This window comes from Papaver somniferum, chromosome 1, assembly GCF_003573695.1.
Source record: "Papaver somniferum cultivar HN1 chromosome 1, ASM357369v1, whole genome shotgun sequence".
Classification (NCBI taxonomy): Eukaryota; Viridiplantae; Streptophyta; class Magnoliopsida; order Ranunculales; family Papaveraceae; genus Papaver; species Papaver somniferum.
Window position 1 is genome coordinate 759658 of NC_039358.1, and position 24221 is coordinate 783878.

General features: G+C 36.9%; 3 protein-coding genes and 1 long non-coding RNA gene across 8 annotated transcripts; 3 read left to right on the forward strand and 1 right to left on the reverse strand.

The window, feature by feature from the left end:
* LOC113324766 lies at positions 1 to 1064 on the reverse strand. Of its 2 annotated transcripts, XM_026573056.1 has the most exons (4): positions 923 to 1064; positions 743 to 772; positions 490 to 525; positions 1 to 396 (listed from the first exon to the last, which is right to left on the reverse strand). In XM_026573056.1, the coding sequence occupies exons 1-4, from the start codon at positions 996 to 998 to the stop codon at positions 143 to 145; spliced, it is 396 nt and encodes a 131-aa protein (XP_026428841.1). In that variant the 5' UTR covers positions 999 to 1064; the 3' UTR covers positions 1 to 142. The 2 variants fall into 2 exon arrangements, with proteins under 2 accessions (XP_026428841.1, XP_026428845.1); XM_026573060.1 differs by lacking the exon at positions 743 to 772.
* Positions 1065 to 3415: 2351 nt separating this feature from the next.
* Positions 3416 to 3856, forward strand: LOC113324694. The gene has a single exon (XM_026572992.1). It carries the CDS (start codon positions 3416 to 3418, stop codon positions 3854 to 3856), a length of 441 nt encoding a protein of 146 aa, XP_026428777.1.
* A 7083-nt stretch (positions 3857 to 10939) lies between these two features.
* On the forward strand, positions 10940 to 13805 carry LOC113276640 (F-box/LRR-repeat protein At4g14103-like). 2 transcript variants are annotated; one of them, XM_026526276.1, is made up of 4 exons: positions 10940 to 11081; positions 11347 to 12254; positions 13036 to 13195; positions 13361 to 13805. In XM_026526276.1, the coding sequence occupies exons 2-4, from the start codon at positions 11352 to 11354 to the stop codon at positions 13381 to 13383; spliced, it is 1086 nt and encodes a 361-aa protein (XP_026382061.1). In that variant the 5' UTR covers positions 10940 to 11081; positions 11347 to 11351; the 3' UTR covers positions 13384 to 13805. The 2 variants fall into 2 exon arrangements, with proteins under 2 accessions (XP_026382061.1, XP_026382052.1); XM_026526267.1 differs by lacking the exon at positions 13361 to 13805 and having other exon boundaries at positions 12367 to 13176.
* Positions 13806 to 20634: 6829 nt separating this feature from the next.
* Positions 20635 to 23423, forward strand: LOC113276654. 3 transcript variants are annotated; one of them, XR_003324591.1, is made up of 5 exons: positions 20635 to 20882; positions 20978 to 21670; positions 21755 to 21905; positions 22415 to 22595; positions 22962 to 23423. It is a non-coding gene; the product is annotated as an uncharacterized LOC113276654 (long non-coding RNA). The 3 variants fall into 3 exon arrangements; XR_003324593.1 differs by having other exon boundaries at positions 22419 to 22595; XR_003324598.1 differs by having other exon boundaries at positions 20635 to 20786.
* The last annotated feature ends 798 nt before the right edge of the window (positions 23424 to 24221 follow it).

A 24221-nucleotide genomic window follows, 5' to 3' on the forward strand; every position in this document is an offset into this window, starting at 1 on the left:
ATGATTATTAATTTAGGAGTACATAAACTGCGCATTCCAACCCCATCACAAGATGCACACTGAAAACCTACAACCAGGCGAAGAACCAAGCAAAATGCACCGCATTAATCAACACATAGAAAAACAAGTAAAACCAAACTCCCTAATCACCGAACCCCTTCTCCCGGCAATATTCGGCCCTGCGTTTAACAACCGTAATTATTTTATCAACTTCTTCGTTAGGGAGACCTTCGAGTTCTGCGTCTTCCTGTACTAATTTTTTCATTCTTCCAAAAACTTTGACTTTCACCTTTTGTTTATCTAGTGGTTCTTTGACTAACTCTTCATGTACAATATATTTCAAAGCTTTAAGTTCTGGTGCTGTTAATTTAAAATCGCCATTTGAGATATCTAGTTCTGCAAGACAAAATCAATAGAATAGATATTTCGTCTACAAAAGAAACATGTATTGTTAAAACAAAGGTGATACAGATATATGTCCCTTCTTACCTTTAATTACACACTGTGAAATCTTTACTCGTATAGCTGCAAGCAACAATTATGAAAACAGGTTTACAATTTGACCACACCAAAATAATACTAGTAAAACTTGCGGTATGTTAAACCATCTTCACTGAGGAAAGAAGGAATTCCGTTCATAAAATTTATAAAAGACGAGACGAGTTTTGCCTTATGTGAGGGTACAAATCCCAGGTTGGAGACGTCTTACTAAAAACAAAGGGGTATATGATTATATTCTTACGATATTCATCCAGCACAGGTTTTCGTCCATCTGCAAACAACAGTTGTAAAAGCAAAGCAGGTTTATAATTTGACTATACACAAAATAATATATCAATCACACCTATATCTTATATTTGTAAAAACAGTCCCGCATAATCGATAATTAGTAAAAGACTATAGTAATCGATCAAATACTTACCGGCAGTAGTCGATATTATGATCATCATGAGAACGGAAACTACTGTGGAGAAAACCATTCGGAAATTTCTCTCCATTCTGAAATTTCTAGCACTCTTCTTCTCGGTAAAATATGTTTAAGATATTTTGATGTGATAATCAGATTCAATTTGGTGTGCTATTTAAATTGCTGCCCCTTGCTTCAGCTGGAATAGTGAGAGCTTCTTTTTTTTTTTTATGTAAACTCCAAACTGGACGAAGTTTTCAAAATGAACCTTACGAGTTCTCTCATTATTTTATGCTAGCTTGTAGTTCTTAATTAATTGTTATACTGCACGCGTGAAAAATGCCTTCGACTAATGATTTATGAAATCTGGTTTCTATATTGTAGTGTAGCTAGAATAATAGTCAAGCTACTATATGAACAATTGTACATGAAACCGACCCGATTCCATTCCCACCTTTGCAAATATAAAATGGATGAAAGCTAGTGCAAGAAAAACAAAAATACCAACTAATAAAAGGGTCTAAAATCGTATCTTCGTGCTGAATTAAATTGAACTTCACACAATTTGTTAATTATTTTTGTAATTAAACATCACATGAAGGAACGAACGAACTAATTTTTATTGTAATTAAGAATCAAATGAAGGAATGAAGACACTTGAAAAGTTTTACGGTCTTGTAAACTTAGAAGATGACTAGATTTATGTCCGTAAACCGTGGTCGTGCAGAGAAATTTTGGTTGTTATAAGTATTTTTTGTTTCCTTTATCACAAAGAAACTAGATTTATGTCCGTACTATATATTAGATATCTTTTTCGTTTAACTGCATTTTTGTTTTGATATGATCTGGCTTTGTCTCGTCCAGTGTGCATTTTTGATTTGACGTGGTTTGGCTTCGACTCGTCACGTCTCGATTTGGTTTGGCGTGATTCGGCTTCCACACACCTTGTTCCGATATTTTTGATTTGGTATAGCGTGGCTTCGTCTCTCCCCAATCGCAATATATTTTTACCAATACCTAGACAAGTGATCCCATCATGGATATGGGTTTGGTGTTTTAGCTTTATCGATTTTAGGAGAGCTGGGCGAACTATCATTCTTGAAGAAGTTGAAGAATTGTATCACAAACTATGATGCTAACTATAAGATTGGCAGTACTCTTTTCTATAAAATAGGTTTAGCTATCCAAAAGGGTGTTGGTGCCCAGCTTATTGCCAAAATATCCACCAAATACCAACTTATTGTAAAATAAATCATATTGATTAAATGAACCTCCTTTAGCTTATATCTCAAGTAAAAGAGGTTCCAAGGTAGAAAACTCGGCCACCTGACACAATGTGTGCAAACAATGTGGCCCATTACCTCCCAAATTGGTGTTTTGGTTCAGGCATCTTGAAAAATCTTATATAGCCAAGTAATACTCCCATATTTTTGATGAATTTTTAGGGCAATAATTTGCGTACGGAATTTTTATTTGGCGTGGTGTGGCTTTACCCCGTTTCATGGCGATGCATTTTTTGATTTGGTACGGCGGGGAATGGGATGCATTAAACCTTGATTATAGACTACATGAAAAAGACCTTGATCTTCATTGTCCCATTAAATAGGCCAATACTAGGGAATTTACTTATTTTTCCGATGGCATGACCGTTATGTCAATATGAGACTACACATATAATATTCTAATGTCAATATGAGACTACACATATAATATGCTGATGTCGATGCTAGGGGCGGAGGGAGCGTGAAATAATATAATAATATATTTTTTTGGACAATCAACATGTTTCAATTCATTCAAATCAAAATAGTGATTACATGTTCGCTTACAAAAATAACAAAAACATCAAAATACAAGATAAATAATATCCTAATACAAATAAGGACATCAATTACAAGTAGATCGAGAAGGTAAAGAGCAATAAACTGCAAAGATATCCAATTTCTTCTTATGTATAAGGGAGATATGATGGTATTCCAGAAATGATTTCTGACCATTTAATCAGATTGTAGCCTTCTTCGATAAGAGATGCTCCTACAACAAAGGAGTAATAATAGATTTGATATTATCTTGTTTACTTTATTTACCTTTAAGAGATAATATCCTACGATAGTTGTTGTATTCCCAAAGAGATATTACTGATTTGATATAAAACATTACCCTAAGGAAGTTATTCCCAATCCAGTCCAAGATGGTATCAGATGGTATTCCCAATCCAAGATGGTATCAGACAACCATCGATTCCTCCTCCTCTAAATCGTTGAAACCATGGTAGGTGAGAAGAAAACTCTTCACCCGGCTTTTACCGTTAACAACATCAAAACCCTAATCCCTGTTCTCTTAGATATCAAACAAGATGAATATTTCTCATTGGTTTTCCTCTTTGATATTCATCTCCAAACATATCGATTGCTCTTCCTAATTGATGGATCGCAAAATCCTGCAGATGTTGATGCCGAAACTGAAAAATAGTTAGATGCCCTATGTCGTCAATGGATGTTCACCACCATGACCAAGGATTTAATGCTTACCGTTCTCATGAAAGGCAAAACTGCGAAGGAGCTTCGGGATCATCTTGACACCCTGTTTCAAGACAACAAAAGTAGCCATGCTGCAAATCTTGAAAGTAAGTTTGTCAATCTCAAATTTTCTGCTTGTGCTAGTGTTGATGACTATTGTGACAAGCTTAAATCATTGTTCGATCGATTGCATGATCTTGATTTTCCCACGAATAATAAGCGACTGGTTATCCAACTGGTAAATGGCCTTCCGGAGGAATATAACACTGTAGCCTCCTTTATACATCAATCCATGCCGATATTCGATGCTACACGCTCGCAACTTTGTAATGAAGAAATCAGACGTGCACATCATTCTCTTACACCTGCACCAACTTCCCTTAATGCTGTTGCATCTCCTATGCAACACACCTCGTCCTCATCATCCTAGAAAACGTGGAAAATCTCAGTCCAATGACAGACGCCCTGGATCTGGATCGGCTACCTCTTCCTCTACAAACCCGCCGTTACTGCCTACACCGTCAGGTTTCCATCCATCTCTGCCCGCTCCTTCACAGGCATACCCTCCCTACTGGACACCATACTGGGATGTTCCACCATGCCCATACCCGATGCTTTCTCCCTGGCAGTCGTTTGATTCACACCCCAGGCCGCCCACTTCCAACTACCGCAACAACCAACCCCGTGGTCGATCTCCTGGAACTGGACGTGGTCAAGCATATATCACTCCTACAACCGAGTTACTGCAGCCCACGGACATAGCTGAAGCATACATCTTTATGCATCTATAGATGCCTAATGATTCCTTCTATATGGACATCGGTGCTACCTCACATCTTACTGCTGATTCAGGTACTTTACATAACGTTTTAAATAATAGCACTGTACGTTCTATCTTAGTTGGCAATGGCAATAGTATTCCAGTTACTTCAAGTGGTACTAAACTCATAATCCTTCCTTCTCGTACTATTCAACTCAAAAATACTCTTGTTATTCCCGATATCATCAAAAACTTAGTTTCCGTTCGTAAGTTCACCACTGATAATCGTGTGTCTGTTGAGTTTGATTCGTCTGGTTCTTTTGTGAAGGATCTGAGTTCCAAGAAGACTATCCTTCGATGTGATAGTTCTGGGGAGCTCTACCCTATCACCAACTCTGTCGTGCCACCTCTCCAATCTTCCCAGCCCTCTCCCATTTCTCTTGTTGTCTGTTCGCCAGATATTTGGCATAGCCGCCTTGGCCACCCCGGCAAGGCTATTTTAGATGTCTTACGTACCAATAATTCTATTCACTGTAATACGAATCATTCTTCTGAACTTTGTCATTCATGTAAAGTTAGTAAACACGTTCAATTGCCATTTTATGAATCTAATTCCATTACTTTTGCACCTTTTGATATCATTCATAAGGATTTATGGACCTCTCCATTACATGTCGACACTGGTTTTCGTTATTATCTTATATTGCTTGATAATTTCACCAACTATCTATGGGTCTATCCTTTAAAATTTAAGTCCCAAGTTTATAACAAATTCTTGGAATTTCGTTCTTTCGTTCAAACTCAATTTAAACGTAAAATAAAATGTTTTCAATGTGACATGGTCCATGAATTTGACAACTCTTCCTTCCATAACTTTGCTGGTGATAATGGTCTCGTTTTTCGCTTCTCATGTCCCCAAACTTCCTCCCAAAATGGCAAGGCCGAACGCATGATACGCCGTGTCAATGATATCACTCGTACCCTTATGTCTCACGCTTCCGTTCCCCCCAAATATTGGGTCTTGTCTCTTCATATGGCAGTCTATCTACATAACCTTCTACGCACCAAAGTCCTTAATTTTCACTCACATCTGTCTATTCTTTATCAACGAAAACCAACGTATGAACATCTTCGTACTTTCGGTTGTCTTTGGTATCCAAATCTCTCATCCAAAACTCCTCACAAACTTGCCCCTCGTTCCACTAGGTGTTTCTTCCTTGGTTTCCTCCCAACCACCGTGGATACCGCTGCCTTGATCTTACCACAAACAAGATCATCCTTTCTCGTCATGTAAATTTTGATGAAAAAGTTTTTCCCTTCGCAGATCCTCCTACAAATAATCCTTCCAATACTGAATCTTCTCTTTCACCCATTCATTCTTCCTATAATCTCTCATACTCGTCAATACAACCTCCCCTACTGTCAACCACGCTCCCCCTTATACTCCGCCACACCGTCGTTCCAACTTCTCCTCTACTACGTAAGTTCCACCTACCGTTTTCCCCTTAACGTCCTCAACATCTACTGTCTCTACTACTTACACTTCAGTCCCTACCTGCACTGGTCCTTCTCCTACACCCACTACTGTTTCTACCCCTCCACTATCACCAACTGCTACTTCCGTCCCTACAGCTCCTACACCCACTACAGCTCCTACTCCCACTACAGCTCCTTCACGGCCTGTTAATCGAGCCTCCCGTGGCATTCACCGTCTCAATCTCCATGTCCAAACATTACGACATATCTCCCCAAGGCTCGTCTTGTTGATGCTCTTAGGGATATAAATTGGAATACCGCCATGAAAGATGAGTACAATGCTATGTTGAAAACTAACACATGGGAACTTGTACCACGACCGCGTGATGCCCATGTTATTCGTTCCATGTGGCTTTTTCGTCACAAATATCATGTTGATGGCTCCTTGCAGCGACACAAGGCTCGTCTTGTTGCTAATGGTAAATCTCAGCATGTTGGAGTTGGTTGTTTTGAAACGTTTAGTCCGGTTTTTAAACCTGCAACTATTCGTATTGTTTTTACTATTTCTACTTCGTGTTCTTGGCCCATACAACAGCTGAATGTCAAGAATGCTTTTCTTCATGGTGATCTGACCGAGATAGTATATATGCATCATCCTCCGGGACTTGTTGATCCTTCTCACCCTGACTACGTATATCGACTACGTAGATCGCTCTACGGTCTCAAGCAGGCTCCTCGGGCGTGGTTTCAGAGATTTGCCAAGTTTATCACTAATTGTGGTTTCCGTGGTAGTATGTGTGATCCCTCACTCTTTGTTTATCAATCAGGAACCGAGACGGCGTACTTACTATTATATGTTGATGATATTATTTTAACTGCCTCCACTGATGCTCTTCTATGCCACTTTGTTGATTTGATGAAATGAGAATTTGTTATGTCTGACCTTGGGCCGTTACATCATTTTTTGGGTATCACTATTACTCGTTCATCTTCAGGGATATATTTGTCTTAGTCGTTATATGCACAGGACATCATTGCACGTGCCTCCATGAAAACATGTAATCCAGTGGCTACTCCGGTCGACACCAACTCCAAGCTCAATGCTACCTCTGGCCCTGCAATTAAGTATCCCACTTCATACAGAAGCCTAGCTGGAGATCTACAGTACCTCACCTTTATCCGGCCAGATATTTCATACGCGGTTCAGCAGGTATGTTTATTCATGCATGATCCTCGAAAGCCTCACCCCTTAAGCGATCCTTCGCTATCTCCAGGGCACCATCAATCATAGATTGTTTCTCTCGGTCTCCATAATTTATGGCTTAACAACATACTCTGATGCTGATTGGGCGGGTTGTCCTGATTCTCGTCGGTCAATTTAGGGCTACTGCGTCTTCCTTGGTGACAACCTCATCTCCTGGTCATTCAAACGTCAAGAAAATGTTTCTCAATCCAGTGCTGAAGCTGAATACCGGGGGGTGGCAAATGTTGTTGCTGAAACAACATGGCTTCGCAACCTTCTTCTAGAGCTTCATCTACCCCTACAACGTGCCACTATCGTATATTGTGATAATGTAAGTGCGATATATATGTCTGGAGACCCTGTTCAACATCAGCGCACCAAACATGTGGAAACTTATATAAACTTTGTTCGTGAACACGTTCGTATCGGTGACATTCATGTCCTACACGTCCCCTCCGAAAATCAGTTTGCTGACATCTTCACCAAGGGACTTCCTCGATATCTATTTGTTCGTTTTCGTTCTAGTCTCAGCATTTGCTGCTCTCCCGCTCAGACTAAAGGGGTGTAATAGACTTGATATTATCCTGTTTATCCTTATTTACCTTTAGAAGATAATATCCTACAATAACCGTTGTATTCCCAAAGAGATATTATTTATTTTGATATAAAACAGTACCCTAGAGAATCACATTCTCTAAGGAAGTTATTCCCAACGACGATGTTGATTCACACAAATACGGATGTTGATTCAACACGATGTAGTGATGAACAGTCGGTGTTTTTGAATCGAGATAAGTAAGCCACGAACCATCCATTAAAATTTGAAGAACTCGCCCCACAACGACGAAGAAAATTTCCCCAAAACGGCGAAGAAAAGAGGATGTAAATTTCCTAATCTAATTCTAATTAAAATAATATTCCGATGTCTATACTAGGGGCGGAGGAAGTGTGAAGCTAAGCAATGATGTGTAATTGGATCTTCGTTTCACATGTCCAAATGAATGACCAAAGTGACTTTGCGTCCCAAGAAATACATAATTTAAAGCCCAAGAGTGCAAAACACATTCCTAAATTTCCTATAATATTACTGGTATAGTCTCACCCATAAAAATGAAGCCTATTATGGGGGCTCCAAAAAATTTTTTAACGGGTCCAATATATTCTAATGTTCTAAATGCGAATTAGGCGAGACCTATTTTAAAAAACAAAAACACAAAAATATCCTTTGTAAAAAATAAAAACACTAAAATATCCTTTGACAACTTATCTAATTACCTAATCTAATTCCAACTAAAAAAAACTAAACCTAAAAGGAAAAAAAAAAACATTTTTCATCTTCTTCCTCTAATCTTCTCCTCTTTTTCCTCTTTTACCATCTTCTTCTTCGTCAATTGTGTTAGTTCACAAAATAGAATAGATGATTGATTATCTTAGCAACAATGATTTCGATTGGGCAATAATTGAAAACTCACCCTTTTTTTTTTGCTTTTGATTGCAAGATTAGGTTAGATTTCACTAATGGAAAATGTTTATTTTAAGTCTGCTTGAGTTTTATAAATAAGACTTCCCTAGGGTTTCTTTATATATTGGGCTTCCGAAGTCCGTCATTTTCTCGGAACTGGGTAGGTTGTCTATTATCGATCAAATTTTTTATCGAATTTCTGACCCTTGCATAGTTCATTCCTAGCCAAACAACTCTGCTAAAAGAGTACCTCATGAGAGTATGCTCATCCTTTTCAACAAAAATTTGACACACAGTGCAAGTAGTGTTAATAGTCGATACCCATCTACCCACCAGTCTACTAACCGGTATATTACCGGTGTAGCATTTCCACACAAAGACTTGAATGCAAGGAAGAATATTTAGGTTCCAAATTTTCTTCCAAAAAGGATTTAGAATCAAAGGTTGAGCATTTTTATTGCGAAGCGTTTTTGATGAGGTGATTCGTACATTGGTTTCACAGTGAGATTTTTTTTTTTCCGAGAGAGGCCAGGTAAGGATTTAGAATTGGATCCCTGCTTGTTGGCAGGATTCCTTCCAATTTCTTGTCTACGAAAATTATATGAATTTTTTCTATTATAGGATAGTCAAACGATTTATTTTATATTTATTTAATATTTTATTTTCAAGAAAAATTATACTTACCAATGGTAGTTGATACGAATTTGCTAGCTTGACACAAATCTATTTTGGTGCATGACATGGTAAAACAGAAACATTTGGAATGAAACTGGCCCTAAATCGAATCAAATATTCCTATCCAGGAAATGAAGAAAGTTTTCTGCTTATTTTATCCTTTTTTTATTTTTTTCTGGTGCAGTGAGTCCAATTCATTTCCAAAGAATTATAACAAGGCTCTTTTCATGAAAAGAGTTTGGAGTTTGCACGATCAACCTAACTCAATTTGTGGGAGTCTTTTCAATGGAAATTATCCTGTTCAAAAACAAATTATACAAGGCATTGATACCATACCTTCTTCCTCTAGGCCCCAATGGAGACAATTGGCATCAATCTTCCCTACCATGCAACAACTAATATTTCATCGTATTAGAAATTGGTTATCAACACCAATAGTAGACAACTGGATTACACACTTACCAAACCTAGACCCAAATCACTACTACCCGATCCGAAATGTAGCTGATATCAGTGATCCAATCTCTCACGACTGGAACCAGGAAAAAATAAATACTCTCCACCAATCATGTAGCCCAAAATCATAAACATCCACCTCCCCCAAGATAGCCCCCAGAACAAACTTATCTGGCCACATTCGAAATCCGAAAAATACACTACTTCATCGTGATACAAATGCCTAACCCATAATCAATCTTACCATACTTCCTTCCCACCCACCAAATTCCTGTGTACCTTACGGTGTCCACCAAAAATTCAACTTTTCTCGTGGAAAGCAATCAATGAAAAGTTACCGACCTTCTCTCTTCTTCATCATATACATTTAACCAACTTAGACATTTTCCCCAGGCGTAATATTCATTCAGAATCAACAACTCATCTGCTAATTCACTGTCTAACAACAACTATATCTTGGAACACTTTACTTTTTCAACCCTCTCATACACATCAAACACCAATAATGCCCCCCATTTGATTTAACACCTCATACCACCGTCTCTCAAATCGTACGACAACCATCCCCAACATCTCTCATCTTTAATTTTTGTTTTCTTTTCTGGACCTTATGGCTAGCTAGGATTGATCTAGTATATATACGGTCAAAAACAAACAACAACAACAACAGAAATCTTAGCTTGGGCTCAAAGATAACAACACGAATACTGGGCAGCACTATAGTCCTTACCTCCGGCTCTACGGGGAGATTCACCTATACTCAACCACTTAAGAAACACCAAAAGGATCTCAAAAATATCGGTAGGATGGTCCATTAGCTCCAAAGATGAACTGGATTAAGATAAACACTGATTCAGCGACCAGAGGTCATCCGGGTTTTGCGGGGGCATGTTTCATTTTCAGGGACTCCGACGCATGAACGCTAATGGCTCTAGTTCAAACCTTGGGAATTACGACTTCCTTAACAGCAGAAACTTGGGCTCTTCTTCTGGCATCGAGAACAACAGCTGATTGGCAACAACCAAAACTTATCTTCGAGACAGACTCAGAGAACCTTCTGCGCTTTATCACATCCCCTACTTCCCCCCTCCCCACACCTCTTGGCATATCTCATGGATGATTGAGGAAATAAAGAATATGATACAACACATTTCACAGGATGTTATACGACACAACTACATAAAAAGAAATCAAGCAACAGATGTTTTCGCCAATCATGCAGCAGATGAAAGTCAAATGAAAAATTTGTCAACCAAAATTTGGAACCATGTAATCCCAATTTTTATTAGTCAAATTATTTATCATGACTCCACGGATACCACAACTTACATGCTTCAAGCAGAAGAAAAATAAATAAAAATAAAATCACAAAAGAACGTGAACTTGACCACCGGGGTAATAGGTTTCTGTGCCAACTTCACAATAACCCCCCTACCTACTTTATACTCTTTTTTTCGCTCCCCAATTTCTTCTTCTTCTTCTGCTTTTCCAAATCTGGTTTACCCTAGTTAACGTTTTCTACTCAACAATTCTCTCAAACCAGCTAATGTTGTTGGGTCGCTGCTGCTGGTTGTAATCTTAAGGTATTCTCTCTTTTATTTCAGTTACTTGGTTGTTAAACCCTGGAAGCACCATACCTACATCAATGGTTCTTTACTGTCCTCAAATTATCGTCTGGTCATTATTCTAGGGTTTTAAAAATTACAAACTAACTAGTAGTAGTTAGTTCAAATGATAATTTCTGATTCTAGGGTTTAGGAGTTCAAATGATAATTTCTGATTCTAGGGTTTAGGAGTTCAAATGATAATCTCTGATCATTTTTCATTTATTCAATTCAATTTGAACAGAAAATATGGATAGAGAAGCAGCAGCAGGTAAGGATAGAATCAGCAACTTAACAGATTCGCTTATTCATCATATATTATCCTTTCTTGAAATCAAGCAGATTGCTCAAACTAGTGTCTTGTCTAAACATTGGAGATGCATCTGGACCTCAATTCCCATCCTTCTTTTTGATGAGGATTACCATCCCGACTTGCTGACCAATAGGTTTATGGATTTTGTGGATGGAACATTGCACCGTCGGAATAATATGTCAGATATAGAAAAATTCTCTTTGATCCAGCTAAACAACTTGAATGAATATCGTGTTAGTTCATGGATCACCAATGTAATAAGCCGTAATGTTCAAGAGCTCAGTCTATCATTGATGCAGGAAGACCCGTTCGTCCTTCCCATATCTCTCTGTACTTGTGTATCCCTGGTTTCGCTGAAGCTTAAAATAACCCCAAGTATCTGCTTTCCTAGAAATGTATCTTTTCCAAAACTTAAGCACCTTACACTTGGAGGTGTCCAATTTACCAATGAGTGCTGGAATGCAAAGCTCTTTTCCAAATGCCCAGTCCTCGAAGATTTGATTTTGGCACACTGCACTTATGATACAAGGAATTTTTACATTTCAATTGCTACCCTGAAACACTTGAGAATTTATCATTGGGGGGGCCAGGATGGTTTACGAGACTGTGGTCTCAAAATTCTTGCACCAAATCTTGTTTCTCTCTTCTACCAGGGTTGGGTTGCAAAGGAATTTGTCTTGCATACCTCTCCAGAATTAGTTGAAGCACATGTACTTTTCTTTGGAGAAGATGCTGCTACAAGGGAGCAAAGGATGAGGTGTTGCGGCACATCAACAATTCAGTTTCTTCGAGCCCTTACTTGTGTAAAACGTCTAATTATTTATGATGCAATGCTACAGGTAGTCTTGCTTGCTGCTAAACTTAAAGTAGTTTCTGCTCTCTCTTTTTTTCCATGTTTAATCCAACTCCTTGAGATTTATTTATTTGTTGCTATTGCCTTATCATGAACAGGCTCTCTCTGCAGACAATCTATTAGAAAATTTGCCAACATTTCATAATACCAAACAGTTGATCCTGAGGGAAGATGTTGCTGATAAAGCATTATTTGCTTTGCTCAAAGCAACACCTAATCTGGAGTCACTTGTATTTGACAAGCTTTTCTTTTTCTTCTTTGCTAACTTCACCTCCTCAATCACTCGAAGATCTTTTGGTGCCTTGACCACAACCTGCAGTTGCATAGAAAGTGTCATTTGGTTCGAACTCGTAATCATCTACGTGTTCCCAAATTATCTTTTCGCAGTTTAGATGTAGTCTTAGCTCTTGAACGTGTTTCTGGTCCGATAAACCCATTTGACCTCTGCCTCAAGGATACCTATCTGGAATCATACAGCCAAAGCTCTCTTTTCTGCATCCCCTTTGATTGTTTTTATCGACAGGGATGCTCTTCTCTTCAATTGTGGCCAGTCTTTTCACTTTTCAGCTGCTCATCTTGTCTATTGGACTCCAAATTCCTTTCTATCTCCTAGTTTGTCTAGATCCTCTTTTGTCCTAATTCAGAATTTCTTGGTTAGAGTTGCCATCTCCTAGTTTGTCTATTGAATTGATTATATGTGTTACCTTGTCAGTATTTATTGTGTACTCCATTCGTGATAAAACAGAACGATCATCGGGTATGTGCAGTGGTACGAGGAGATTACTTCAGATAGTTACTTGGATTTCATAAAGGAGTATGTGGTAGGCATTGGACCTAGTAAAGACACAATTGTACCAGTCGAGAATAATTATCTACTGACACCAATTAATCTCGTCGCCAGAGCACATTCCCATAACCTGCAGGCGTGTAAGCCTCCGTCTCTTTGCATTTTTATTATACCTGTACTGTAGCATTAGTGTTTGCTATAACCAATGCTCCAATCTCTCATTCCTGTGATCGTTACATACTCTTAGCTTGATTAAGATTAAGTCACAGCTTCATTACGAATCTTGATAGCTAATCTGGTTTCAGGTGCACCCTTACACTTACCGTAATGAGAACCAGTTTTTACACTTCAACTTTCATCAAAACCCATATGCAGAGTACGAGTACTGGATAAACGAAATAAGAGTCGATGGTCTCTTCACAGATTTTACTGGGAGCCGTCATAATTTTCAGGAGTTGTCATCCCATCACAAGTTATAACACAACATCCCTGTGGGTAAAAAGTTATAAATATCTGATGAAAGATTTGTGTGTAAGTCTCTGCATACTCTGTAATTTATGATTATTTAGCAGGGAGATTTACATTAACTTTGCCGTAAGAGAAACAAATTACATCTCTAGTTATGCCACACAGAAGCATAACTTCAAGGGATTTTTTTTTTGAGGGAATTTGATGGCTTCAAATCAGTTTGTGAGGGAAATCCAGGACGAATTCGCCTTCGTTATTAGCTCTCTGTGTAAAATTCAACTGAAAACTTACCTGATGGGGGGGGGGGGGGGGGGGGGGGGGGGGGGGGGGCAAGTGACCATCATGCTCTGCTAAACTTCCATCAGAAATTTGAGAGATGAATGAGGAAGTACCTTTATGGGATGGACTCGCAGTTAAAAGGAACCGAGTTGGAGTGGACTCGCAGTTAAAAGAACCAAGTTGGCTCGCAATTAACTGATTCACAGAGCTCATGTACAATATAAAATCCTGGCCGTTGAGATGACTCTCGAGAAACCCATCTGTGAGGTACTATATAACAAAAATAAGATAGAGAAAAATCATTTGTTTCATATTTATAGAGATACTATTTAAGATTTTAGATTGGATTATATTGCAAATGATTTTATGATTATAGAAAATTCAATGGTATGTATTTGAGAGATCAGAAAATACCACTATAAACAGAAACATTACACTATTTTAAGACATGCAAAAATAAAACAGATGACTAATAAAAAAAGACGGAGTGAGTAATAGTGAACTTTTTTTTTTCTTCGGTATAATTATTTATTTATTTTGATCGTCAAATCATATGTATTTCATTCCAAGAGAAACATTTATATGATGGTTTTATGAAACAAATACAAAGAAAGATGCAAAATGTAAATAAACCGCGAAGAGAAAGAGCGATCTACCACGAAAGCACCATAAAACCTGTACTTTGAGATTGGAGAAGAAATGTTACTCGAAATTATGATTCAACCATTTTGATAGATTTTCTTCTTGGTAAAGAGAAGCTCTTATAATAGAGCGATAAATGCCTTGTGTAACGAAGAACTCGAAGACCTAGATATAATTTTCCGATGAAGAAAGACTTTGATCTTTAACCTTCTGAATCACTGATGTACTTTTATAAAGGTAACCAAACATGAAAAAATCATTAGAAAGAAACACATAAACGTGCATATAAAATCACCCTAATAGCGAAAGAATTATTGAAAGCAACAAAAATAACTCTTACAACAAAATCAACTACATCTAATGTTACTAATAACAAGAAATCTTTGCTCAGATTTATCCCCTAAAAGTCTAGATCTTAGCAAAGGAAAAAAGAAATTGATGGGTTTTTCTCGCGTTTTTAAGGGGGAACAAAAAATATAAAATATCCAGGTACGGGAAAATTAGTAGTTAAAATAATTTTACAAGGGCTAGTTTGAATTCACTATATATGAAAATTTGGATTCCCAGAATTAGTAGTTTACTAGTTTTGAATCATTTCATTTTATGTGATTCAACTCCAAAATATAAAAATTTGAATTCACTACTAATACTTAAAATTTACGTATCGAATCAAATTACCTAATATGTGCACTTAGTTTAAATACTTAACCTTATTACATTTGAAATATATAAAGATGTACCGCAATGGCTAGTTTTACATATTCGTTCGATTAGACTAGTACTAGGTGTAGGATTGAACTAATGTGTCAGTTGGATTAAGAAATATTAGTCTTTCGATTGAACGAAGTATTTGTCGTTCCAATGCCACTCAATAGTCATAAAACGTTGAAAATATAAAATGTACTGGTACTATAAAAGTAATAGTTTACATAATATGTTGAATCAATTAGTTTTAGGTAATTTAAACTCTAATAGATTAGATTAGAGATTAATTTTACATATGCACTCATCGCTATTATCTTAAATTTTAACAAATTTAAATTACTTTAATAATATGAAAATTTAGATTCACTTTAATAATATTTAAATTTTACATGTTAAATAAAATTACTTAATATATGCACTTGGTTGACATGTACTCATTATGTTTGAAACAAACATGAAAATTTTGACAAATATCGTTTATTGAACCGCGATGGTTAGTTTTTCATATTCGTTGGATTGGATTCATTGGACTAATACTAGGTGTAGGATTGAACTACTGTGTCAGTTGGATTAAGAAATATAAACCGTTGGATAGAACGAAGTAATGACCATGCCAATGCCACTCATCGGTCATAAAACGTTGAAAATATAAAACATACCGCTACAACAAAATTAATAGTTTACATAATACGTTAAGATATATTTTTTTATTTAATTTAAAATCTAATAGATTAAATCAGAGATTAAATTTTTATATATGTGTCCATCGCTATTATATTAATGAATTAAAATTTTAAATCAGAGCTTAAATCCACTTCTGTAAGATTTAAATTTTACACGTCGAATCAAACTATTTAATATCTGCCTTTGGTTGAAATAACCTCATTATGTTTGAAACAAACATGAAAATTTGGTTGAAATAGCCTCATTATGTTTGAAACAAACATGAAAATTTTGACAAATGCAGTCTGTTGAACCGCAATGGCTAGTTTTTCATATTTGTTAGCTTGTATTAATACTGTGTAGGATTGAACTACAGACTTAGTTGGATTAAGAAATATTAGTCGTTGGATTGAACGAAGTAATGGCCATGCCAACGCCGCCCATCAGTCATAAAACAACTGAATGGAAATAGTCCTTCGACTGCGATAGGAAAATGCCTAATTTTGCAAATTTACCTATCCAGTTTACTAATATGGCTATCCCATTGGAATTTCCCTTTGCTTCAAAGAAAGTCCAACGTGACTGGCAAACAGACAGATTTTCCCATTTTACACCCACAGTAGGATTGGCAAACAAGTAAAATGGATGGAAAAACCATCAAACAGGAGGGTTTGTCCATCGAGTATTATTTGGATCAATCTGAGCCGAGAACAGAATGAGACGATCGTCCTTATTTGTGTAAGGACCTGCCTTACAAATTAGCACAGAAACTACTCTTGATCTCTAAGGATATAGATAGATTGGGGAGGACAAAAATTCTAGAGAGAAAAGATAAATTTTATTGATTAATTTTTATAAAGAGTTCTACAACAGAAGGGAAATATAAATGATAAGAATTTGGAGTGCACACGTGCCACTCACACAAGCACTCTCCTACTCATACTTAGTAGCAGCTATTAACTAACTAATCATGGTTAATTAGCTACTAATTAAACTAAACAGACTACGAGCACCCATAACCCAGGTGGCCCTTAACTGAACTTGGCATCCCAAAGCAGGGTCCTGACAATTCCCACTCCTTCAAATTATCCTTGTCCTGAAGGATGGGAAATAAGGAGCGACATCGGTTGAAGCGACACACTGTTGCTGCAACTTATGAACAAGATAGGAGACGGGCTTCTCTAGACTTCAACACCAAGGCCCATAAAAGAATGAACTGATTCCTGTAAATTTCAGTAAGCAAGCCCAATTCTATCTTCTTCTTCGCAACTTGGTGGGCCTTAATAGCTTTTCTACCGATTCCATTGCAACCACAAACAACAACCACAAGAGAACCCCAGCTGAATGTATAAGTGCATCCGAACATAAGAAGTAGAATTCCATTATCAGTTGATGCATGAAAGTTAATCTTCACGTTTCCTTATTGTATAAGGACTCCATAAGCGCATGAGCATAACTGGTGTAAGGACCTTATAGTGTCTCTGTTTTTATCTGAACATTTGGCGTACCAGGTAATAAGCTGGACTATTGAAATAATAGTTGTTGAGATCACTTCATAGAGCCAAGATTGTACAGCAAACAGGTTGAGGAATGCAGAGGGGTAGCTAATATGATGAACATTTCTTGCTAGAGCCCAAGACTGTTCTGTAAAACTGTCATTCCTATGTACTACTCCATATATTTTGCAATAACATCTGTATCATACTGTAAAGTCACAAATGCACCTGTTGACCATATGGATTTGAAAGCTCTTTCCTCTATTTGCTTAACTGTTCGAGGGTGATGAGAACTGCTGGGTAGTAGAGGGGTAGCTAATATGATGAACATTTCTTGCTAAAGCCATCTAAGAAGTAAATATTTTTCGCTGTGTAGTGTGTCAATAGGGAATCCATATGATGCGGTGACAAAATTTACCTTTACCTCCGCGGTCTTGAGCATAGTGTCCCTGGCGATGTGAAATTTAATGGAAATTGATATAAAAATTGCAATGTGCGTCGAGTAGTTCTGTAAGGTCCAGAAAGTCACCATCCACAACTGACTGCAAAGGAGCCCCACACTACCAGCAATCACTGTATTATATAACTCTCTTTTATAAGTTGCAAAGAATGAAGCAAAATATGACACTTTCCCACTTTCATCACCAACACCACATGAGCCTGAAACAAACACAATTACCCCCAAGGCCTTAAATGTCACCTTCCATAATTGACTCCAAGAATTTCCCACAATACTAGCAAGAATCAGGCTATACATCTAACTTTTATAAATTGTAGAACCTGAATTTATCCGAGTCTCGTCATCAACATCTTCTATACACATTTGACTGAGCAACTCATACTATCTGTTCTTCCCACCATTCGTCCTTACAAGCATTTCCGTGATATCCACTCTTCTTTTGCAGAATTCCACTTCTGTATAATGCATCATGTTTCGTAACAACAAACTAAACACTTCACTACAAGAAAGGTGTTGTCGAGCAATAACCAAAGTAGAAATACAAACCATGGACAAAAGATTCTCATTATCTTCGATTTCCACCACCCATAAAAGAGTTCCTCTCTAGATTTTCCGTTGTTGAATGTGCACCTGAAAGTATGTTCTTTTACCTGATATATAATAAGCTATAAAAAATCGACTAAGCCAAACTCCATGATTCTTACCCACCGTTTTCTCAGGTTTCGCGTCTCGTATTAGCAAATCCAACACTTGATAGTGATGACGAGTAAGCACCATGGAGAGAGTACCACCCACCTGACAGTTCATAATAGCTTTCATCTTGTGTATCTTAACTAGTGGTGCTTTCTTCATGTTACAGTTACTCATTTCCACCATATATACAAAAAGACTTCTTCCTTTACAGCCACATAATATAAAATGCTGAGCACAATTGAGGGTCGTGTGTAAACCAGCAACACGGATCCTCCAGGACTTCATATCAAGAATATAATCTTCTTCATCTAGAGTTTGCACAACTCTTGAGTGAGGGCATATCTGATTCACCATGAAGGAATACTGTTGAACAACATCTCCTAGCTATGTAAAAACACTAACCACCTCATTATTTGTTTCTTTCAGCAGTTCTTCCATTATACTAAACCACTTACAATCATCACTTCTGTCAACCAACAACAATTCAAAACCATATCCTAGTTCTAGAATCAGAGTATAAACAACAACTGCATTGCATTTACGCATTAAAATCAATCCATGAAGAACACTCCACCGAGAAATAAGCACAACAAAACTGAAGTTTGAATTGTTTAATGAGATAACAACTTAGAACAGTGATCATCATCCAAAGATATGTATATATCCATAGATTTTCTTGAAATACGGTTATCGGATAACCGCATATATCATCTGGTTCAAGTACTCAAGTTTTGTCCCAATTAGTTTTCCTGACGCAGTTTCATCAGAGGAAGTAATTTTGTAACGACCCTCATCACGTTAAAGCTCCGAAAGTGTACTCCTTTCGGATTTTATCCCATTGAATTTTAACGAATTTTTTTTGACGAGACAGTGCTCTTAAAATGTTGGTCTAAGGGGGAGTATTGTGAATAGATCCTTAGTGGATGGCCCACCATTTTAACCTCAAGGACATTCCAGTTTTAACCGGACTTATCTTAAACTAGGATAAGATTAAGTGTTTTCTTAATCTCGAAGGATCAAATACTACTGTGACACATACAACCCTACGTGGCTGCTAAACATTTCCTCCCACGGATTGTATTTGGGCTATAAATAGCCGAGAGTCCACTATGTACAGGAACTAAGTGACATAATAAAGTGCTTTCCAATTTTCTGTCTCTGCTAGAGTATTAGTTCTGTATATGTCCATTTCCTTCGACTTGAATGTATATTAAGTCGAGCATATCCTAAATAGCAACATTGTTTACCCATAAATAGCTAGCAGCTTAACGCATTAGGCTAACTAAATGAATACAACAATTTTGGGAATTTTAACAAACCACCAACTTTGGATTTCTGGTTTAAGAAAGGATTTTTGTTAAAGGGAGAGCAAAATGTGATCCGAGGATTATAAAAATCGTAGTCAACTCACTGATTAGAGATAACTCAGTATATTTTTATATATTAGTCTAAATATCCTTACTAATCCCACGTCCCCTTCACACACGTAGAAAAGCACATCTCATTTTTATTGTTGTCTTCTTCTTTTGCGAAAAGAAGAATCCCTAACTACTCGGGGAACTTACCTAAAACTATGACTGAAATGTGGGTTTCTTTCAAAAGTGTGACCAATTTGAAAATTCTTCTAAAATGTGACCATGACCGGTCAACTGACATATAAGCCCTAGTCTTTTATAGAAATACCTAATTTTATCTTGTCCATACCTGTTATATGTAGACATCAGACTTTTTTATTATTATTTTTTTGGATTTTATAATATTATCGTAAATTTATTTTTGACTGAGACCCCACTGTTTTTTTATTGATGCCACGTGGATGTGCAGTAAAAATACGTAGACATCCACAATCTAGGCATAATATTATTGTGTTTGTTAAGTGCACACATCAATGTACGATTCATAAAGTTTCAATCTTTAGTTTTTGTTTGATTTTGGACCAGTACTATAGTTCACATTTTGATGTTTTTGGACAACTATTGTAGTTTCTTTTAGATTACGTTTCTGATGTTTTGGACAAGTGATATTAGTTTTTCTAGCATTGGCTTGTATGGCGATATTTATGTTACTATCTTTGTGAACTACTGGTTTGTGCATGAATGGATGCATGTGAATGCTTGTTGGTTCTTCATTGTTTGGTTAAACTTTCAACTAACTGTTCGGTTACCTGCAGAGACATTGAAAGACAAAGGGGGCAGTGGCTTCACCAAGAGTTCTCATCTTGTCAAAATAAATGCAAAGCATCAGTGAGTGACCCTGATGCCTTATTTGATGATGTTATGTGATATGGAGCAGGAAAATGGATGCACTGACCTCAAAGAATACGTGGTAAATGAGTTTTAAGGGTCTGATACATAATCCATAACTAAAAAGTTAGAGTTGGATAGGATTCATTTTGTTTGCAAAGAACGGGGTTTCTTTCAGGTATATATGTCGTATATACAAGCATTGTGATTGCATCCAGTTTTCGGGTTGTATTACTAGCTAGCTAATGCTAATATGCTTTAATGTTGTTGCAGGTGGTAAACATGGTGTTAACACTTTGTGGATGGAAAATGTAAAATCAGTGATTGAGAAGTATCTTAACGTTCCAATGAATGTTTAAACACAATATGGGCAGAAAGAAGGAGATGGTGAAGGATTTGGGCGACACTTTGTCAAATCAGATGACCAAAGACTTGATTGGGCAGATGTGTTTTACGTGGTCAGTTGGCCACTCTTCTCTCCATTTGCGGAAGCCATATTTATTTTTGAGCTTGTTATACACCTCTCAGGAGGTCAGGTTATATACTATCTGTCTTTAATTTTGGTCTTTGCCAACCACATGATTCTATTCTGCTATTTCTGTCAATTTAGTTTTGATCCTACCTCTTAAGGAATACAAAGTGGTACTTTTGGTTTTGATCCTAAAAATGTGAAAATCTAACTGATGGGGTCTTCTTTCTTAGACATCTCAAATCTCTAAGCTGTGTATTAGCAAAATCTTAGGCCAACAAGTTTAAATATTTGTAAAATCTTCTACCAGGAAATTATGTTTATGTCGAGATTCGTCTCTAGTTTAATCACTAGTTAAGAAAACCTACCAGTACCAATATTCAGATCAATGGAAAAAAGAAAGACGCCTCGCCGAGGGATCTCTCTATCTTCTACTGGACCAGCCCAGTCTATAAGAAGATCAGGGATGCAAGCTGAATTACCTCCTCCAGGAATCGGTATTCTTGAGTTTCCAAGTCGATTTCTAGCTAATTAAATAGTGATGTAACATTTTGATTAATCTTGCTTGGGGTGTTGCACAGATCATAACAAGCAGATGAATGCTGATGGAGGCTTTATTAACACCCAAGAAGATGCGTGGACTGCACATAAGGCTGAAACATGAGCAGCGTGCTATTATAATACCGTCACAAAAGAATCCACATATGAGAAGTCTGTAGGTTTTAAGGGGAGGTACATAAAAGGATTTGTTTGTGTTAATTGTACGTATTAGTCTAAATGTGCACAATCATACTTAACTGCTTAGGTATTTTCTTATACAAAAAGTTGTTTTATTAATTCAAAATTGTACCCTGTCCATTTCCAATGTCCAGAACCTTTGTCCATTCAGTAGAACTTACTCCTTTTGGGTCCAATTTTACAGCCTAATAAAGTGACAGTTCAGCCAACTCCTGTTTCATGATAAGTAAACATTCTCTCGCATTAGTCTTCGAAAATAACTTTGTGAAAAAAATAGAAACTTCTGTCTTTTTCATTGGCCTTAATTAATGGTCTTGCCCAGCTTTTTGATTCTGGTAGGATTACTATTTTCATTTTTGATATTGATATTGCCATGCCTTCTCCATGAATTTTTTTTTTGCTCTCACATGTTATGAAATATCTTTGACTTTTAACATTTTCACTACCAAACAATTGGCTGCTGCACAATTTTTACTAATTGTGATTTCCATTATTTTTTGCAGAGAGCTGATGTTTTGTCTTTCCTCCAGTTGACTCTAAGGAGAGTCATGGATACGGCAAAGCAAGTCACAAAATCTGGACTTCTAAATGACTTTACGATGGTCTTACTTAATGACACTCTCTCTTTGCAACTGCGGCCTTTGCTAATTTCCTTTTCAGTAAAGTGGACTAACTTTTCACTACGTAAGTTACTTTGTCCTCATTTTACTTCTATGCTAATTTGCCAATCAGTTTTTCTCGCTTCAGATATAACCGTCATTGTACTTCTCTTCTAACATAAATTTTAATTCGCCTGAAGATTTACTTTTAATATCTTTTCTAACATAAATTGATAGTCACTTTTTTAATATCTAGTTATCATCTCAGAATTGGTTTTTAGTATTCTGTTGCTGCATAAGTTTGGATACTCCTCAGATTCTTGACAACTTCATAAATGGTTTAGAGAAGGACAGTTAGCCAAATTAGGTTATAGCTTTCTGATTCCGCCCAAACAACATATCTTTTCGCATTTCTACCGACAACTAATGCATTCTTGAAGTTAACTGTCAGGCCTCTTCTAAGTAAGCATCCGTTCTGGCTGGTCATGACCCCGTGCTCATAATTTACAGCTGAATGCTCATTACCAGCGGTTTCAGTATAACATGCAAAGCCTTTGTCCATCAAGCACTTCATATGGAGGAGCATATACAACTTCCTTATCACAGCTAGTTTCCTCTGCGGTTGATCAAGCTGCTACTGATTCTATGTCTGTTTTTGGTAATGAGGGACAATATTCATCTGAACTTGAGTTTAGGCCACCAAATATTTGTTTAAAGCTGGAGAGAAGAAGATGGGAACCGATGAAAAGACTTTCATCCACATTTACTGTATAGCAAGTAGGGCACATTTGGCTGTTGTCAGTGCTGCGTATGAAATGTATATAGCTCACTTATATATGTATATATTATGTGGTGTTAATGAGATTGCATCCTTCTTACATCCCCTTAGTTTGCTTTTTGTTCACATTTTGGTTTTGGGTGCAGTCACTTATTGGTGCTTCTGTAGTCTAGCCCTTTTAAATTGATAGATTCTAAAATTTCTCGGATTCTTCTTCCAAAAACAAAATATGCTTAAGAATTATTTTTTTTCACGTGACAATCAGATTCAATTTAGTATCACTTCCCCCTTGCTTCAGCTGGTATAGTTACAGCTGTTTTTCATAAACTTAATCTGGAAGATATTTTGTCAATAACCCTTTACGGTACGTGTTGAGTCCGTTGACCGTGTGCACGTTCCTTCCTTTATGGTACGTGTTGAGTCCGTTGACAGTGTGCACGTTCCTTCCTTTATGGTACGTGTTGAGTCCGTTGACCGTGTCTAATAAGCTTGTTATTCAACTTATTATCCACAAAATTGGTTAAAAAGACCAATATCAATAATTTTTGGGTGAAAATGACAGTTAGATTTTGATACCGTTTAAATGGACAAAAATGTAAAAATAGGCAGGATGTAAACAGTTTCATCATGCCATTTTCAAATATTTTTTCTTATTTTTAATTTACACAGGATGTATCTAGTTTCATCCTTACTATTTTTTAAATTTAAGATAAGATGAATCCAGTTTCATCCTTGCTAAAATATTTTTGTCCATTTCACCCAAACTATTTTTAACTCATCCATTTGAACCGTGATTTAAAAATATTTAGACAAATGATCTATTTTTCGTTCATTATCATTATTCTAATTTGTGCACGTTCCTTCCTACGTGTTGAGTCCGTTGACCGTGTCTTCGGCTTATGCAGACTAGAAAAAGCCATATAGGGCCCACGC

Excerpts from the sequence above, each read along its gene's own strand:
- LOC113324694 (XM_026572992.1), top strand. The coding sequence starts at position 3,416 with ATGACCAAGGATTTAATGCTTACCGTTCTCATGAAAGGCAAAACTGCG.
- LOC113324766 (XM_026573056.1), bottom strand. The coding sequence starts at position 998 with ATGGAGAGAAATTTCCGAATGGTTTTCTCCACAGTAGTTTCCGTTCTC. Across the intron at positions 526-742 it reads ACCTGTGCTGGATGAATATC|CTATACGAGTAAAGATTTCA; the intron begins GTAAGAATATAA and ends TGTTGCTTGCAG. Across the intron at positions 397-489 it reads TTCACAGTGTGTAATTAAAG|AACTAGATATCTCAAATGGC; the intron begins GTAAGAAGGGAC and ends TTTGTCTTGCAG.
- LOC113276640 (XM_026526267.1), top strand. The coding sequence starts at position 11,352 with ATGGATAGAGAAGCAGCAGCAGGTAAGGATAGAATCAGCAACTTAACA. Across the intron at positions 12,255-12,366 it reads TTTATGATGCAATGCTACAG|GCTCTCTCTGCAGACAATCT; the intron begins GTAGTCTTGCTT and ends TATCATGAACAG.